Here is a 19,510-nt window from a genome sequence, read left to right as displayed (position 1 = left end):
ATCGCACGCCATTCAAGCAAAAATGGATGGCGCCGTCTACCTACACATGATTCATATTGCACAAGTTGTAATAGTGCTTATGCGCCAGCTGATAGCGGTTATTTCCACTCCTGTAGTCACACCAGATTAATTGAAATGAGCATCTTCCTTTTTTATCATATTCATATTTATAGCACTTACTCTGACCAGAGAAGCACCCAAGCTGCAACTATTTTCATTATCATCTCTGCGGACAGAAATTTCCCATAGTGGATCTGCTACGCGTCATTACAACTCAGAGGTTGACACCAACAGTTGTGTCCACTCGAAACACATCCAAAACGATATGAAGTGAAGTAGATGTGGTTCTCTTTCTATTTGACTCTTCCTCACACTGTAACATCTCTAAATGGGACGGTCCTTCCTATACTCTGGAATCCTTCTGCTAGTTTTAGGACACCTATGAGGTTACACGTCATACACGCGGAGGTCTCCGCTGTGTGCCTCGGTGCTCATATACCTGCCTAATAAAAGAAGGCTGCATGATATGAGTAAAATATATACTTATTGCGATTACTTTGACTGATATTGCGATTGCGATATGCCTTATATGACGATATTGGAGGGAATGATACATTTTTTATCATTATTCTCATTTTCATTGAAAAGCATTAAGATTAAGACCAGGACGTCTCTGCGGCACCACAGTACTTCGTTCAGAATGGTTTGACACATATTTTGCCCTTAACAAATATTGCGCTTTCTCTCTCTCCCCGATTTTGGATTTGCACTAGTCCATTTGGTGATTTTGATAAAAGTGCAATTAATTGTGCAGCCTTATAAAAATAAAATCCCAAAAGTGCTGCATGTAGAAACAGACACAACAATATCTACATGTAAAGGGTTAACGGAAGGCTTTGACGCCACACAATTGCAACTCCAGTAAGCTAATATCAGCGAGTTTCTGCAGACTGGATTTGACCCAGTTAGAATTTGCTAACGCTGGAGATACCTATGGCTGAGTGCACAGCAGCTAGAGCAGGACCATTTCAGAACTCCAAAAAATGCGTTGAATATGCAGTTGCACTGATGATGACGAACGCAAATTAGCTGAAATGTATGAGGCGATAAATTATGTTGGAACACAGTGTAAATATACACTTTCATTTTTGTTAAATTACTATATTGTATTAAATGAATTACCCCTAAAGTTATGGGGTGTTGAACTGATCCACTTTTAACTGGATGGAAAAGTCAGTGTTGGTTTATTAAGTTTCATTACAACAGGTCAAAGGTTACGCTGCGCTGAGCTCTCTACTCATAGACTCGTATGCGACATAAGAGGTTTGCACCTTGTCATCTTTATAGAAACTATCCAGTTTGGGGATGTTTTCCAAACAATATGGTGAACATCAGAGTGGTAGATGAGTCTGGCAAAATTAAATTAATTCTTTTTTTCATATAAAACATGCTTTTTAGAGTTTAGAGTAGGGATTCTGATGATGTTGGGTCTTGGGTAGTGTCTTTCTCTCTGTTGCAATCAAACAAACACACGTGCACACACACACACACACACACACACACACACACACACACACACACACACACACACACACAAAATGCCAAGTGTACATACTGTATGTTTTTTTTGTCATAGGAGCCGGTTTCAAAGGTAGAGAATGAGTCCGGTGAGGAGATGGGCCGAGTGGATGAAGGAGTAGAGGAGTTCTTCACCAAGAAAATCATCCCTGACTATGCACTGTGAGTTGAACACACACACACACACACACACGTTCTTCTTGCTAAATATCCACTTAAGACACCAGTATACTGGGAATGGAATCTTTGATATCTACTCATTGATATCAATGACTGACTGTTTGGTAGCCTAGAAATCTAGACGCACCCTAGCGGCAGCAAATGTAATTTGCAGCCAGGTTCAGTCTAGCAACTCTCCATTGGCTTGCGAGCTGGAAAAATCAAATTCTGGTCAGGCCAATCACGTTGTGTATAGAGTCAGTGGGCGGGCTTAACATAAGGACGGCAGAGGCAGACGGTTCCACGTGAATTCCTTGCTACCTGAAAACAAAGGAGATGGTTGCTGCTGCTGGCGAACAGCGGTCTTTGGAATCGGCTTTGGCCGCGACTCTGGAAGACTTGGAGTTAAGCACTGAAGTCATTCTTATAAAAGGAAGCTGTGTTCGGAGTTTTGCTGACCGGATACGGCAAAAGTTTAATCTATCAACTAGCGTTGCCCTGGTTGGCTATGAGTGCTGAGGGAATTTGAAAGACAACCGTTTATCCCGCCCCTCAGATTGAGCCCTGCCAATGGTGTTCCCAGACCCAACATCTTGATGTGGCTTGTCAGGCTACCTGTTTGGCTGAAAGTACCCATCAATCTCACAAACCGCCCTTCTTCTGCTCACCCGCGTCAAAAAATGATTGACAGTGGCAGCCTATCAGTGAGTAGAACTGATCCTGTGGCAGCTTGGATGTAAATCCACTAAACCAGTGGTTCCCAAAGTGGGGGTTGCTGCCGCTGCACCCTAGGGTTCTTGAGGAGGGGCCAACGGTGCTGCAAGATTTATCACATCATTGTTAATTTAGTGTGCGTTTTTAATAGCATTTCACCACAAAAAATGAACTGCCACATTTACATCAACTACTTTTTATTTGGTTACATTTTCAAAACATCAACACTGAAGAAGAAAAAAAGCAACATCAAAATCCCTATATTAAAACTGTTTAATACTGTATGCAGTATACGGTCGCCAATGACAACAACAACCAACTCACGGTTGCCGGGTGTCATAGCACCAAAACACGCGTTCCAGCTGGAGAGTTTTTCAGCAGTCAGAGACACAGTGACCGTCAGAGCAAGAGATTCATTCTCGACACTTTAAAACGATGACTATTCACTGTAAGTGGTGAGCAGAGAAGCTCTCTGCAGTAGAAGCTCTACTGTTGGGGAGCTCTACTGTTATCAGACCAAAAGCTCTCCTGGAAACTGCTGATAACTGCTGAAATGAAGCGCATTGTTATGTAATAAACGTGTTTGTGATTGTGTGTAGCCGTATGTGTAGAATGCATGGTGAATGTTTTTTGTGTCTGTTCAGTGTGACACCACATCCCTCGTCTGAAGTCTGTTCTGAGTTTGCCGTTTCACTTCACTGAACACAAACTGATTAGGATGGTTGTATTTTAGCCAGTGGTGGAATGTAACTAAGTACATTTACTCCAGTACTGTACTTCAGTCCAGATGTTGAGGTACTTGTACTTTACTTGAGTCTTTTCTTTTCATGCCACTTTCTACTTCTACTCCGCTACATTTCAGAGAGAAATATTGTACTTTTTACTCCACTACATTCAACTGACAGCTTTAGTTACTAGTTACTTTACACATTAATATTACTGCACACAAAACACATGTAGTTTATAAAATCTGATGTTTTATTCTAAAGTAAACTAGCCAACAATATAACGGCTACAAGTCCAGCTGAGATGATCAGACCATTAAACACACAACTGGTAGGATCCTTCACAGCTTCTACTACGGGAGGAGAGTTCTTTACTTTTAATAGGCTACTTTAACTACATTTTCCTGATGATACTTACAGACTTTTACTTAAGTAACATTTATAATGCAGGACTTTTACTGTAACAGAGTATTTTTTTACAGTGTGGTATTAGTACTATTACTTAAGTAATGGATCTGAATACTTCTTCCACTGCTGATTTTAGCCAGATATTAGGTATGAATTGCCATTTGGAATCATTTAATCAGTCAGTCTGACACTGATTGGGAGTACATTTACCCTAATCACTGTGACTACCACTTGACGTCATTTTCCGTCAACAGCAGTGGCTAGAATTAGTTAGCTTACTGTGTGAAAAAATTATCTCAAGTCCTTAAAAAACTGGCTTTTTCCAGGTCTTCCTTCAGTATCTCACAGTCAGCATCGTCACACAACCCATCACATAAGTGTTACTGCAGTCCATAGGCATAATTTACAGGGGAGATATGGGGATTACAACCCCCCCAATAATCAAAATTGTCCAGTGCAACCCCTCCAAAAAACCTATTAACATGAATAAATACATTTGCACCATAAATTGATGCAGAAAAGGCACAAATTGTTCCAGAAAAAAATCACCAGAATCCAGGAAAATTAAGTGTTTGGTATGCTTCAAAATTTCAGTTTTGCTCAAAAGTGGAGATCTCAACCCCCCCAGTCACATGGTAACCGGTGATTGTATGTGGGGGGAGATGGTAAACCTCTCCGTTCATTAATGCAGGCTGAACCTGGTTCCTAACCTACAGTAGTTTATACATCGAACGTAGTGCAGTATGACAACTTCAGCTCAAATTATACTCCACGTACGTGTAGACATGTGTGTCAGACATGCAGAGTAGTACAACAGAACCCTGTCGGCTGACTGCCCTGCTGTCGGCGTCCATTTAAACATATTCCTTTTCACCCTTTGTCGACAACAACCACGTAGCAAAAGCAGCACATCAGCAGCTGCTGGCCGCTACAGCTGTTCATCCCAACTTTGGCCATTTATTCTGGAATACATTTAGCATAATAGTGGAATATTAGTGTGCATACAGTAGTCAATGATGCTAGAGGTGTCAAACTCAATTTCACTAAGGGCCAAACTGGAAAATGAGAATTACATAAAGGGCCAGACATGTATAGTTGCAGTAACTGACATGCTTTTATTTAATCGAAAAAGTAAGATATGTGTGAATGCCTCATAAAGCCTTCTCACTTACAGTATGGTCGAAATAAAGCTCTGAAATAGTCAGCAAAGAAGTTTCTCCGCCATCATAGAGTTTAGCAAATCAAGCAAATCAATGATTACAGTCTTTAAAAAAGTAGGCTACAGCGTCCTGTTTCACAGCCTGAATATGCAAACTCTGGTTCTGTGGGAATATCCGAGTCTCAAAGTCAACCATCTTTTTGGTTTGGTGCACAACTAGGCACGCCAAAATTGACTGTGAACCTAGTCTATATACACGGCGTTCCACTTGCGATACTGCTCCGGTGCCACCAGAAAATCCGCCGGATGTCCGTCCCCTTCCTCTTTCTTTGTGTTGCCGTTCTAACCTCCGGTGGATTTGTGAGGACTATGATTAACTGCTCCTCAGATCTCTGCAGGGTAAATCCAGACAGCTAGCTAGACTATCTGTCCAATCTGAGTTTTCTGTTGCACAACTAAAACTACTTTTGAACGTACACACGTTCCACCAAAACAAGTTCCTTCCTGAGACTATTTAGCAGAGGCACCGTGGCTCCGTCCGGGGCTCGGCGCCGCCCAAGACAATTGTGATTGGTTTAAAGAAATGCCAACAAACCAGAGCACGTTTTTCTCGAGAGATGTTTCTACTATGTTGTTTGCATGAGCCTTGTTGTTGTGTACCTGAACTGAGCATGTGTCTTGAGTCCTGTAGCAGTAGTCGTAGTACTGAGTGTCTCTTCTTGTTTGTTGCTCTTTCTGCTGTCTTCCTGCTGCAGAAAAGGCCAGTGGGAGGAGTCAATCCCTGCCCAAGCCACTCCCCCAGAGCCAAGCTCCACCCCCTCCGCCTCAACCCCCTTTTCCTCTTCGTCTGACAATATCCCCTCCACCAGCCCCACCCCCACCACTGTCACCTCTCCCTCTGTCCCATCTACTGACACGCCCTTCACATCCACTGACGTTTCACCCCTCTCTACATCCTCCACTCGCCCCGCCCCCTCTTCCATCACCACCTCCACCCTTCCCACCAAAAACATCAAGAAAAAGTTTGGCGACTTCTTTGCCTTCAAGAGGGCTCGAGCCGGCCGAGCCACCAAGGCCGGAGGGGGCGAGGGAGGCGGAGGAGCAGAGGGGGTGAGGGTCAAACGGACCTCCATTGCAGACCTCATCCGACCCCTCCGCGAGGCCAAAGAAAGGGAGAGAGAGAGGGAGAGAGAGAAGGGGAGAGGGGCAAGGTCAGTGGAGGATGCTAACGTTTATAATGATGCCACCACCACAGAAGGATCCGTTGCCACCGGCCGCCGTCTTGCAGGCGATGCGAGGGGAACGATGGCGCCTGCCAAGACTTTAACCACGACAACGCCTTCCAGTGACACCGCTCCCTCTTACCCCACCATTGCCACTTCCACGCTTCCCAACCTGGAGGAAGGGGCGCTTCCTGTCTTGCTGGGCCGCAGCCCCAGTCCTGTGGTCACCTCGCCTCTTACCGAGCAGGAGAGGAGCGGCGTGCAGGGCAAGGAGGCGGCGTTGGGAGGGACTCTGTACGGAGAGAGGAGACTGAAGGTGACCAAGAGGTCCCTGAGAGAGGGCAAGAGCCAGAGTCTCATCCTGCTGACGGGGTTAGAGCCCGAAGACAAGGATGACACACACAGCAAGGTCAGTCTGACGACACACTGAACACACACAGTCAAGGCAAGGCAGCGCAATTTATTTATATAGCACAGTTAAGACACAAAGGCAATTCACAGTGCTTTACATAAGCATACACATACAAAGCAAATAGAACATTAAATTCAACAATCATAAAAACAAAACAAAAACAAAGAAAACTCCTGCACACTGTCTAACTTGCAAAAAACATGTTAAGTTTAATAGTAGGCAATATTTTGGTTTATTTTTTGCAAGTTAGACAGTGTGCTGGAGTTTCCTTTGCAACTTTTGACCTGCTTGTCCCCCTTCGACGCACCTGTCTCACTTGTATTTTTCTGTCTTAAGATTTAAAAGAACACAGGGTTGGGACAAACCAAAAGTGTTTATTCCATAACTGCAGTGCATAAAAACTAAAAGCTGCTTCCTCCCCGCACCTAAGGACAAGGGGGTATATATAAAGGAGGTGCTATATAAATACTGTGACAGTATCAAAATACTCAATCCACAGAGAAATGCACACAGCCCCTATTCAGAAACGTATTAATACCACCAGTACAACAACAGTAATTTCATACTCACACTCTACTGCTCTCGCTGCCTAATTAATTTCAGAGATTCTTCTGAAGAATGGTATTAGTACTACTTAGTAGTAAAAGGACTACAACACAGATACTGTCTGTCTAGACTGAGGACTGAACAGGCTCTTAATCAGATCTCTGCTCAGACTGACAGAGTTCAGAGATAAGAGATGTGACAAGAGCCAAGAACTTATCTGTAAATTAATAGGATTGCATCTGTCAGCAGTGTGTGTGTGTGTGTGTGTGTGTGTGTGTGTGTGTACCATTCTAAATGTCCATGTATCGTCTTCCAGAAACATGCGTCTGAGAGCACATCTAGTTTTGAACAGAGGCTTCAGGTGATGCTGCACAGAATGGGAGTGGCCAAAACTCCGCCTGCCGACACCAAGACATACCAGGTAGGGTGTGTGTGTGTGTGTGTGTGTGTGTGTGGACCTGGATACAGTGTTCGAGGCATAGCCCCATTTATTTATATGAGAGTTGCTCAGTGGTGCATTAAAGGAGAATTCCGGCAAATTTTTACGTTAATCTTGAACGCTATAAATATGAGTGTACTTTCGATTGAAAAAAACCCGACCTGAATCGGTGCAGGCAACACGGTACGTGTATGAGCTTCCACTGAGCCAAAACGGCAGTTGTCGGGGCAAGTTTTAGAGTGCCTTTGTGCCTCTACACAAAATGCAATTACAATGTCTATGCAACATGAACAGGGCCCTTACGTGACAACAAGATGCGTCAACTCAGACATTGTTTAAATTCACCTACCCTGTGTCGATCCTGCCGGTAGCTAGCTCGCCCTGCTAGCTGCTAGCTGTTAGCTGTTAGCTGCTGTCCGGTGAGTGTGTTCAGCCAGGCTTCTGTGATATGTCCTCCAGAGGACAGGTCACGTCTTGAAGTTTATTTCCCCCTAAAAAAACAGTAGTGCGGAGCGATCTGCACACTGTTTACCTTTTCCTGCTACAACGGGACTTCAGCACAAGACTACAGCTAGCCTTCTCTAATGCTATCACTGTGCAAGCCACAGACATCATTTGGCCCGTTTCCATGTAGTTCCATAGTCACTGATATGGTCATAACCACTACAGTGCTCAATTACCTATTTTTGAGTGGGAATAAACTTCAAGTTTTCGTCACGAAGGCATGACCTGTCCTCTGGTCACTTGAATGGCGATTCAATGATTTAATCGTGCAGCTTCTCTAGACTTTGCAAATGTTATCAGACCACGGGGGTTGTGACACTCCAAAAAATATATCCACTGATTTACAGACGTGTCTTTCTCCATGTGAGTCTACGGGAAAAAGTCTTTTTGGGCCAGAGGGCATCACGTGACAGCCCGGGGGTTGTAATTCCACTGTTTGGCCGCTATTTTATATTGGCTTCAAAGTCCGCTGCACATCCTGGGGGCCTGGGGTGGCACGGTCATGCACAGTGCACACACACTGAGGTGCCATACTGTACTCTGATCGGTTGTACTGTAACACCATACTCACCAAGTTAATAGCAACACGTTGACATCACAGGGTCAGCCCTATGTTCCCACATTTCTAAGATTTTTTTTCAAAATTAGGCCCTATGTTAGGGTTAGGGTTAGGGTTACATTCCATCTGTAGTCCATTGCTATAGTCTGTAGTCCATTGGGATAAAATCTGATACAAATTTATGGGAAATGTGGGAACATAGGGCCTAATTTTGAAAAAAATCTTAGAAATGTGGGAACATAGGCACGCTCCCGACATCACTACAACCAAGTCAGAAAAACGAGCAGTCAGCCGGGTGGAAACGAACCTCCGCTCACACTGTTTGCTGTAAACATCTACCACAGCTTACTGACCCACTTCCTGCTTCAACTCTGACCTATACCTGCTGTAGTCGTGCGCACACATTCTTTCCTGTGCAATGAGAGATTATTAGCGACATTTGAGGTGCACTCAATTTCAGTTTCACCTTCACATAAAGTGGTATCGATAATAATAGTTTGTTTCCAACCTGTGCCAACCCGTCCTGCTTTGCTGTAGTGATGTCTCTGTGTCCCCAGATCTCAGCAATTAGTTCGGTGAGTACACCAGTATCATAACTGAGAGGAAGGATGGACATAAATATAATAAACAGGAATTATCCTTTAGTCTGTCCTGTGGTGAATACACAGGGGTTGAGATCTCCACTTTTGAGCATATCAAACGCTTCATTTCCTGCATTCTGGTGAATTATTCTGCAACAAGTTGAGCCTTTACTGCATGTTGCAGAAAGTTTACAGAAAGTGCAACAGCAAGTTGTTGATCGAATGTTGGTGGGAGTTTAATATTGTCCAATGTGTCTGTTGTAGAATAAAGACGAGGAGCTGAGGAAGGCCAACTCTGAAGGTGAGTGTGCATGTTTTTATCATTTTAGTGTTTTAAGCAGATCATTTTAAACAGGATCTCTCTCCAAATCTGAACTTTCAACACTCAGATAACACTTTGGATTTGTCTTTTTTTCTTCAAACCCCCCCCCCCACACACACACACACACACACACACACACACACACACACTGCAAAAAGTTTGACCATGTTTTCATATTTAATATTAGCCCTATTGTTGCAGCTGCACCTTCAGTTTAGCCTCTGCTGATTTGAAAGCAGCAATAGACCGCTTACAGCTGTGGGACTTAATTAGAACTGCTTCAGTTGGGCCCAGTGTGCATGTTGTATTCATTACATGTACAGCTTGGATTAAAACTGAGCCTCGGCTGTACTACTGTCTCCTGTCTCTGTCTCTCAGGTGCTATCCTGGACAAACCCGTCCCACCTCCCACATACATGAAGCCCAGAACGATGTCCACTTCATCAGGTATCCATGTTATCTACCCCCATGTCTTTATACCAATAATAACAATACTCCCATGTGCTATACTAAGGTGATCCTGCTAACAAGTGGAACAAGTAGACAAGTGCAATTTCCCCTCTAAACCTCTTAAGCCTTAACCTGTTCATATCCACCTCTTTTTGTTCATTTCACTTGCCTATTTGCCATACCCAATGAATTGAAGGGACAAAATGCATGTATGCAGCTTCATTTGAAAGCTATATTTTTCTAGTTTCTGAGAATATATATGCTTGTTCAGCATTTGATTAAAACACGTCTACCACATCAGTTCAAACATGGTTCAAAATGGTCCTCCTCTATACGTCATCTTTAAATATCAATAACTAAGACATGATTTATGCCACACTATGCAAAACATACCTTCTACATCTTGGCAACAAGACCTGTATTAGGTTTCAGACCTCTAGGCCTAACCTTATGGGAGCTAGCGAGTTTTCAGTATGTGATGTCACTGGTGTCCCTGAAGTGCTCCGAGTGACCAAAAATGCTTTTACTCACTTTTATGACATTAGAAAAAAACCTACTGGAGCCTTTAGATGACTTATAAAACCTTTTTTACATTCTTTATTCATTCATTCAACCTTTATTTATCTTCGAGAGATCATTGAGGGGCGGCCTTCATTGGCAGTGTCATCGAGTCAAATTACAAACAACAAAATAACTACACAGACAAGAATACACCATCATAAGAAAGATAGAAAGACAGTACAACTTTCTGATTTCAGAAAAGTGATTAGATAAACAAGGATGATACAGATGCAAAATAAAGGACAATTATGTAAAGACAATACAAGTAGAAGTTTGCAGGTTTAAAACCAGATTTGATTTTAAGGAAGTGCTGTAATTTGTTCCAGGAGTCGGGTACACTAGAGCAGTACATACAGTACATACAGTATTGTAATGTACAATATGTATTTCATGTTGTTTTTAGTCTGTCATTTACAATGCATTGTTGTCCTAGTGCAGTGTTACTCATTGCGCGGCTCACGCACCTCTTGCAGCTCGCCAAGCTTTAATTTGTTGTCTTGCATGGCAGTAAATAATATGGTTATATGATCATGCAGCTAATACAGATATTTCATAAAAACATTAAAAACAAGCAGGGCTATAGTATAACTATTACATATAATTTACATTTAAAAAATACCCAAAACAGTGGCATTACAAGTGAAAATATAGACTAGAAAAGATATTTAAACTTGCTCTGCCCTTCTGTCCATAACACTAACTCACTGCCTAGTTGCCAGTTTGGGCGGTCTGTCCAGCTCTTAACGCCAAATGTGCTCTTGGATGGTTAGATACATGATGGGCTAATGTAGAAAACATTGCATATTGTACTGTATGTTCAGGGATGCAAGATTAATAAGCAGACATACTATTTATGACTGGATGTAACTTTTGTCCTATTGACTTTGTCCTCTCAGTGTGGCTCACATGAAAAAAATAGTGACGACCACTGTCCTAGTGTGACAGAGCCAATGACATCATCAGCATGGCCCTGGCCTGGGCTGTGTGATGCAGCAGTCTGTGTGGAGAGAACACAGGAGGATCTCTGCTGCGGCGCCCTGGTTCCTGTGTTTTAGTCTACATCTGCCTGAACCAGGGCCGGCTCTAGCCCATTGGCTGCCCTAGGCGATACTGAGATTTGCGCATACATTTGGTATGATATGGTCCCCTACTGACTAATTCAGTCCTCACCATGTCAGACAGGGTTGGCCAGTCAGCAGGATCAGGCCCTGAACATCTGTGCCGCCTGGAGTCACACACTGGACCGAGATGCACCATTCACAGCGTGTCTACTGGTGATTGACTGTCTCTCGCGCACTCTGTTTCCAGCAGACCCCAGGCATCCCATGAGAGCGCTGGACCCTATCCGACCAGACCCTATCCGACCAGACCCTCCCCTCTACCCGAAGCCCGCCCTCCCCGAGCGCCCCGTCGTCCCGCTGCCGCCCAAACCAGCTGTCGCAGCCAAGCCCCCCCTGCCCACTCCGGCTCGCCCAGCCTCGGCTCCTCCATCCAGCAGCCCGGCAGGGAGAGTCCAGCTCAGAGCACACACGTTCGATGGCAGGCCGGGAGAGAGCACAGCACAGGTGATACAGAAAACTCAGTAACAACATTCAGAGTCAGGCTTCACAGCCGCCGGCAAATCTGTCTTTCTTTTGGAATATTTAACTCAAACGGTTGTTACACGGCCAACAAAAACGCTTCCAAGCTCATGAGTCAATTCAAACGGTTAGGTCTTTAGTTCATTGATACATTTTATTTATTTATTTTGTAGTCAATGTATTGAACATGTTAGGAAAAATAAAAATACAAACACATAGTAAAATTTATAAGCAATACAAAAAGAAAAACAAACAAGATCCTCAGCAATATATAAGCAGCAAATAAGCAACTCAAATAATATTGTTCATGTTCAAAATGGGTAGGAAGAAGTTGAGAACTTTTTTAGTCCTACCCCCTATTCATTTTCATTATTCATAGATAATATTCATTTCACATCCATCAGTCGGCTTGAACAAATCAACTCTTTTAGACAAAAATGTGAACAAAATAATCTGGACAAAACTTCATACAGCTGTTCATAAAGTTAAAATATACAATTAAAAGTTATATAATAACTAATATTATAAATATGGAAACAGGTCATTTGATTGTTTTAGTAGAAGTTGGATATGATGGCTAATAAAGGCCACAAGGTGGCAGTAATGTTCAAGCCAGAGTTACTGGTGTTGTGCAATCCAGGAGGTAACAAACTATGGGCAAGGTACGAGGTTACAGCTATAATGAAATTATAATCAAATACACTCTGTTGCCAGTTTATTATACAGTATATTTGATATTTTGTCCCCCCAATTTATATCAATGAGGGCAGACTAAATATAAGAAACACCTCTCACACACAACACAACACAAGTCAACAGCAACACAAACTCAACCTCCACAATGAGGACAAAGCTGAATCACTGATGAAGGAAGGATTTAAAGCAGGACTGTTGGATTAGACTGCATTTTTCTAGCTATCACCACAAACCACTGTCCATTTCCATGTTATCATACTTGTTCTCTGCCTCCACATGCTCATATCTGTCAGGCCATGGCAGTCATACTGTTTGTGTCATGGCCCACTGAGCACCCTCTGATCTTCATCCCCAGAATGGAAGCCAGGAGCGTCCCCGGGGTGCAGCCTCCGCTCCGTCCTCCAGGAAAGAGCTGCTTCCTCCAGCTCCGCCTCCGTGGAGGGGTCCCGGTGCACAGGAGCGCTCTGAGAAAGCACAATCAGTGACAGACGGTACTCATTCAAACCAGATAATTCGGGACGCCCTGAAAGCTCACCTGCTAGAGCGTCCGCCCCATGTACCAGGCTCAGTCCTGACTGCAGCGGCCGAGGGCTTGAGTCCGACCTGTGGCCCTTGCATGTCTTCTAGGGGTGTGAATCTTCACTGGTCTCACGATTACAATTATCCGGTCAACCATTCGAATCGATTCAATATCACGGTGCATTACAATGCATTACCTCCCTAATATTATTATATATTGCTACACATGGTTTTCATCAACAAATTAAACCAGTCACATATATATGAACTCCCATTTTTATTGTATCTGAATGTAAATTAAAGACCAAAATGCCCCAAAAAGTCATTAATAACTAGATAATTCATCCAAATTAGTGTTGGGCTGATATATATAAATGCTATATGCTTTCATGAGAAATCCGGTGTGGTTCAGTTAGAGGAGGCTGGTGGTAGTCTGTATCCTCCCCATAGCTGCTTTCTCAGATGAAAGACAGTCCGGAGTTCTCCTTTTCTCACCTGAAGCACACAACACAAGATTCTTCATGTCAGACGCATTCTCACTTCCTGGAAATCCTCCGTTTGGTTTAGGCGAGGGGCGGCACCTGGGTAGAGCGTACAAGAGGCAGGACATGACGCGGGTTACACCACCGTCACAAAGCCGGTTCCTAATATGGTCATAAACAACCGAGTCCCTTGTCGTTCCTTGACATTTTTGTTGGTGTCTTCGTTTAAATCCCTCTTCTTCCTCTTCACTATCGGGTGTTTTTTTTCTTCCGGTTTGGCGCCAGCCGCCTGATAGAAACGTTAGAGCTATAATCGGGCCTTAAAAGTTAGGCCCGACAAGGCCCGAGCCCGACAGCTTTTTAAAAGCCCGAACCCCTTTACAGCCCGACATTATTCAAGTGTGCGCACACAGCTCTTTTGCCTTTTGTCAAGAATGAGTCATTTATACATGACTAACGTAGGCTATAGGCCACTTGGAAGAGTCAAAAGTTTTCCATACCTCAGACTTTGCTTTCTTTGCCGGTGCAACCAAAGCATAATCGCCAGAGGCCAGCCTCCGTTTCACCTCCTCAGCATCCATTTTCGCGCTAATTGAAACGCATCACCTGACCGCTCATTTACCGCGCAACCCGGAGCGCAAGCGCGTGCCCGGCCCAAGACTGTGTAAAATGAAAGAAATTAAGACCGAACCCGACCGTGCAAAGATCTTCAGCTCTACAACACGTCCACTCACTCGCTGTGAATTCTCCGGACAATGAGCTGCTCTGTTCACACATGGGCTCAGTCGGACATTACGCAGACTTTGCACTCGGGAGCTTCAGGGTGAAGTCCGGTTAATGTCCGCTCTGAATGATTCAGACATTTGCGTTCTCACGTACTGCTGCTCCGGGTTATGTCTAGATAAGATCAGGGTGTGAAAGGTGCTCGTGGTAACAGCCTTTATCATCTCTGGGTCATTATCACCTTAATGTAACATGACACGCGTCATGTTACATTCAGTTGCTGATTTATGTGTGTGTGTGTGTGTGTGTGTGTGTGTGTGTGTGTTGTGTGTGTGTGTGGTTCCTTGATGTGTGACTTAATAGTTACACTTCAATCCGATGGGATAAATAGTAACACATGAAATAACTGGCACATTTTAGTTTGGCCAGTTCTTAATGAATTCACGTTGTGTACATTTAAATACCGAGGTGGCACATGGATGTATAATAAGACCTAGTTACAGCGTTGAAGGCGTAGCCCCGTTTATTCCTATGACAGTTGCTCAGTGGCGCATGAAGCCAAAATGTGTCTTCATTGTGCGTTTATTTGCATACTTTCAGAGAGTCTTCCTAAACCACGCCCACACATGAAGCCCCTTCCGCAACGCAGAGCTGTGTCCGTCCATGAGGACACTCTGGCTATGACACAAGGTAAGACTGCCAAAGGGTTTAACAAAAAAACACTAAATACTGGTAACATTAAATACCAAAAGCAATAACTGTAAGGTTAGGCTCAGTTTTTCCTACAAGATTCAAGTTTGAAGAATGTCCACTGAGAGTTGATTCACATTGATGACAGCAGAAGCTGAGAAGATGAGAGAATTAGCTGGTTCTTGAAATTTGTGCAAAAAAAACAAGGCAATTAGGGAACGGCTCACTGGCCGATCTGGAGATGAGATCCTGGTCATGTGAGGTTGGGTCCTCAGGATTTCTTTGGATCAGGTTTGATCCAAATAGAACATGCTGTGTGCTGTCTCTGACAACACTTCAAAGTTGTGAAAAGATGAAATTAAAGTTTACCTCAGCGTCTCCACCTCCTGTTTGATCATCAGCTGATCAAGATTCAGCGTCATACCTGTCGCCACACGGAGAACACAAACATTTCACTTTTCTTTTCTTGATATATGAATAGTGATTAAAGCGGCTTTAAGCATGAGTGTGTGTCAGACTGTGTTTTCTAACGTTTTGTGTGGCATTTAGAGGTCATAATTTAAGATGAACCCTAGGTCTCCGATAGTCTCGAGCCCCTCTGTCTCTGTCTCCGTCTGTCAGAGCTGAAGGCGGTGTTGCAGAGGTCGCCCATCCGTTGCCGGGGCAAAGGAGGGGACCTGCCCACCTGCACTGAAGATCCATCCAGTGGAGAGGAAGCACATAGAGCTCCGGAGGGTGAGACCGCTGTTTATCATAGGATTGTGAATCGAGAACCGGTTCCAACTTGTGACCAAAATGACGATTCCAATGTTATCGTTTTTCTATTGGAATCGTTGTAAAATTTGGTTTTGAATCTGTTTACTGGTTCCAGATTCAACATGCGCAAGTTTTGGTTACTGTAGCAACCACCACTGTACTTCCAGGGGCTTGTTGTGTTGCAGCCACAGAGCACAGTAAGCGGAGCTCTAAAGCGGAGCTTTATTTTACGTTGAAAAAGCCCAGTAAAACTGTAAATCACCTTTTAATCAAAATCAAATTTCCGTCTGTGAAATAAGCATGTGACCCATTTGTACTCCACCCCTCAAAGAATCAGAATCGAGAATCAATAAGAACTGGAATTGAAAGGAAGAATCGGAATTTGAATCACAATTGTCAAAACGATGCCCAACCCTAATCATCGGTCATGCTTTCTCATTCTTTGAGTCTTTTTTGCGATCTAAACCCATCTGTCTGTGTGTTCCTCATCCATCCAGCCAGTCACACAGGGAAGCAGACATCTGAAGGAAAGAAGGAGGCTGTCCAGATGGACGAGCTGAAGGCAGAGAGAGGATGGACGGGCTGCAGACGGACGGTAGCTGAAACCAAGCACCCCCCTCCAGGGGAAGAGGACACCCCAGGCTCACGGTGTCCCTGCTCTATAGCCCAAGCTCAACAAGAAGCCTCAGCGCCCCGACTCTTCAGTCCAACTGCATCCCTCGACAGAGCGCCATCCGTTCTGGAGAGGCCTCCAGCACTAACCCAGTGCCTGGAAAAGCCTCCTGTAACCCCCACATCCGAGAAAAAGAGCCCCAGCACAGCTCCGCCGTTGCCCCGAACTCTAGAAAAGCTGCCGGTGTCCCCACCACCCCAAGAAAAGACCCCGAGCACAATCCCAGCTGCATCTGAATCCCCGGTACACCCTCGAGTGAGCCCTCTGTCCCACAAGAACAAGAGCCCCGGCGCAGTAGCAGCCACAGCGGATGTGAGAAACAGCACACAGGAGAGAGGGAAGGCGCTCTCTACACAGCACACAATGAAGGCAGAGCCAGCAGACCAAAGAACTGAGCCCCCTCTGTCTGAATAAATCACACACAGACAGACCTACATAAGAGAAAAAGACACACCTGGGTGAGAGGGAGAGGGGGGAGGGTCTGTGATATCACTAAGACCAGGAAGCGGGAGGTCTGAGAATAGCACGAATGTTGTAGCCTCCTGTAGTGTAACAGCTGCTGTGTCCCATGTCAGGGGCGTTCTCTTTGAACGCCTGAGAGCTAAATGTTTTTAATGCACATGGTTGGTGCACATTTTTACTGCTAGCTTACAGCTAACGTCTGTACAGTTGCTGTATTGGCTGTATGGGGTGAATAAACAGGGACTGCACAAACCTTCAAGGGGTCAAACACCTGTGAATAGCGGGCCCAGTACAATAGAAATTGACCAAAGTTCTTCTGCTGGACATACCCTCTTTGAGGGCAACATTCAGATTTGTTTTTTATATCTTTGAGTTGATAAGGAGTGCCCAATCGCAGCAATTTTTTGGCATGCATTATTGGGTTGTTATTGCAGTCGGTGCTTATTTACCCCAAACAGCAAATGTACAGGCGTTAGCTGTGGCAAGCCAGCAACATAGTGTGTGTCTGCGTAGTGCGTCTTGATGTGTGGGCAGCTCATCTTTAGACTGATGTCAAAAAGGAGCTTTCATTATAACTATATTCTCATCTCCGTACATTGATAAGATGGTGCCATAAAGCTGCAGGATAAGCAGCATTTTTTTGCTCAAGTTGAAACATGTTGAACACATTTAACTCTCTGCCTCAATTTGCACCACCCAGCGTGAATCTGCATCCACTTGCATCTTTGCATTGAGTAATCTGCAACCGCCCCCCCCCCCCAAAATTCCCTTTGCATTCAGTCTGAACACACCTTTAAAGGGTAACTACCATTTTTTTTTCAACCTGGACCCTATGTTCCTATGTTTTTGTGTCTAAGTGACTGATTGGAACAACAATCTTTGACATTGGTTCAGTATTAATCGCACTCGCTGCAGTCTGCAGTGGTGAAACAAGCTACAATGTAAGTTAATAGGGCAATTGTCCAGCTTGTATTTACCTTCAGAAAAGTGCTCGTTTTGCCGCTGACAGACTCAGATTAATATTCTAAGTGTCTGACAACATTATGGAAAGGATTTCTAAGGAGGTTGACCTTTCTGTTAAAGAGTAAGATCCTTTTATTAAACATTAAAACATCCGCAAAGAAGAAGAAACTAAATAAAACTATGAAAATCCGTTTTGGGTCCTTTTTCCACTTTTCCAACCATCACAACTCAAGTTTTGGTTGAAATTAACACATAGTTTACAGATTTACATGAAAATATGTTGGCTCTATACACGCTAAAAGTACTGTTTTTTTAAATGGAGTCTGGTGTGTTTAGCGCTAGCGACCTCAGAGCTGTTTCTGGTTAAACAGAAAGGTCTTAAAGAGGTTTTAAAGGTCTATCTCTGTAGAAATCCTTTCCATAATGTTGTCAGACACTTAATAATCTGAGCCTTTCAGTGGCAAAAACAGAACTTTTAGTGGACCAAATTGTCACTGAACATTTGCCCCATAGGGTTACATTTCAGTCCAGTCTGTGGCTGCTGGTTACAGCGTTCATGCTTAATACTGGACCAATTTCAAAGATTGTTGTTCCCATCAGTCACTTACACACAAAAACATAGGAAAATAGGGTCCAGGTTGAAAGAACGGTATTACCCTTTAGGACTCAATGTCAGCTCAGGCTGAAATGGGACACAGCTAGCCTCTGCTAAATGAGTAAAGTGACAAAAGCATCAGCTGGGTGGATGCGAATCTTTACTGTACACTCTGCAGAAAAACAGATGGCTCATCTAACAAAAGGTTTGTGAGTGTAGTTCATCAACACGTTTTGACACGTTGACATGTCAAAGACACATTTATATCACCTGCTTACATGTTATCTTTATGATTTGATCGGAGGCCATATCAAGGCCCATGATGTACTCTTTGATTCTAAGATTGTGATAGTAGATCTTCTTTTTGACTTTGCCTTCTTCAATTATTTTGTTTCCAGAAAGGACCAGGTTTCAGGAAAAAGGCCTCTTCAACTACGTTGACACATTTCATTGTGACTTAGATTTAGAGGATTCATCTACATTTAGACACATTAAGCTCATTTGCTCCCATTGGTTTTTTTTAATTGGGGTTTATGGTAAATGTTTAAATTGTAATGACTTAAAATTTTGAATGCTTATTTTGTTGTCATTAGCTGTTGAGGGAGTTTTTTTGCCTTAAACCAATCGCTGTGACATCCATCCACACAGAGGCTGTGTTTAGCAAATATCAGTTAGTTTGAATTATATCGTGGTTAAATGAACATGTTAAGCATGTTTATTAGACTACTACTATTACTATAACTATTGGGGTCCTGCAATTTACATCAGTACGCTGCCAGTATGACAGCCGGTAGCAGGTAGAAAATATAAGTATAAAGCCTAGATGCATTAATACTGACTGCTGGGGAAGTTAGTTTTACATGAGATAAGATTTCCATAATGCCAGACAACACATTGTGTAAACTGCATGAATTGAAGTACAGTACCAAATCCATAGTTCAATTCCTATTTATGGACATCAGCATTAAAAGTGCCATGCTAAGGGAGATAACTTAAAGTTATGTGACACAGAAGAAGGGACCGCTATTCAG

General features: G+C 43.5%; 1 protein-coding gene across 4 annotated transcripts in view; it reads left to right on the top strand.

Annotated features, from left to right (window-relative positions):
- carmil2 (capping protein regulator and myosin 1 linker 2) overlaps nt 1–17,872 on the top strand; it is a 54,580-nt gene extending 36,708 nt beyond the window's left edge. The window contains exons 32-41 of one of the 4 annotated variants that reach the window (XM_036003209.1): nt 1,637–1,740; nt 5,499–6,375; nt 7,241–7,345; nt 9,272–9,308; nt 9,708–9,776; nt 11,652–11,905; nt 12,972–13,107; nt 14,941–15,030; nt 15,652–15,765; nt 16,284–17,872. In XM_036003209.1, the coding sequence (XP_035859102.1) occupies nt 1,637–1,740; nt 5,499–6,375; nt 7,241–7,345; nt 9,272–9,308; nt 9,708–9,776; nt 11,652–11,905; nt 12,972–13,107; nt 14,941–15,030; nt 15,652–15,765; nt 16,284–16,873 (2,376 nt within the window). In that variant the 3' untranslated portion in view covers nt 16,874–17,872. Of the gene's footprint in view, nt 1–1,636; nt 1,741–5,498; nt 6,376–7,240; nt 7,346–9,271; nt 9,309–9,707; nt 9,777–11,648; nt 11,906–12,971; nt 13,108–14,940; nt 15,031–15,651; nt 15,766–16,283 lie in introns of all 4 variants that reach the window. The other 3 variants (XM_031285417.2, XM_036003208.1, XR_004897864.1) reach the window with 3 other exon arrangements.
- The last annotated feature ends 1,638 nt before the right edge of the window (nt 17,873–19,510 follow it).

Source organism: Sander lucioperca, chromosome 7 (genome assembly GCF_008315115.2).
Source record: "Sander lucioperca isolate FBNREF2018 chromosome 7, SLUC_FBN_1.2, whole genome shotgun sequence".
Classification (NCBI taxonomy): Eukaryota; Metazoa; Chordata; class Actinopteri; order Perciformes; family Percidae; genus Sander; species Sander lucioperca.
This window is presented reverse-complemented; position numbering and strand designations above follow the sequence as displayed.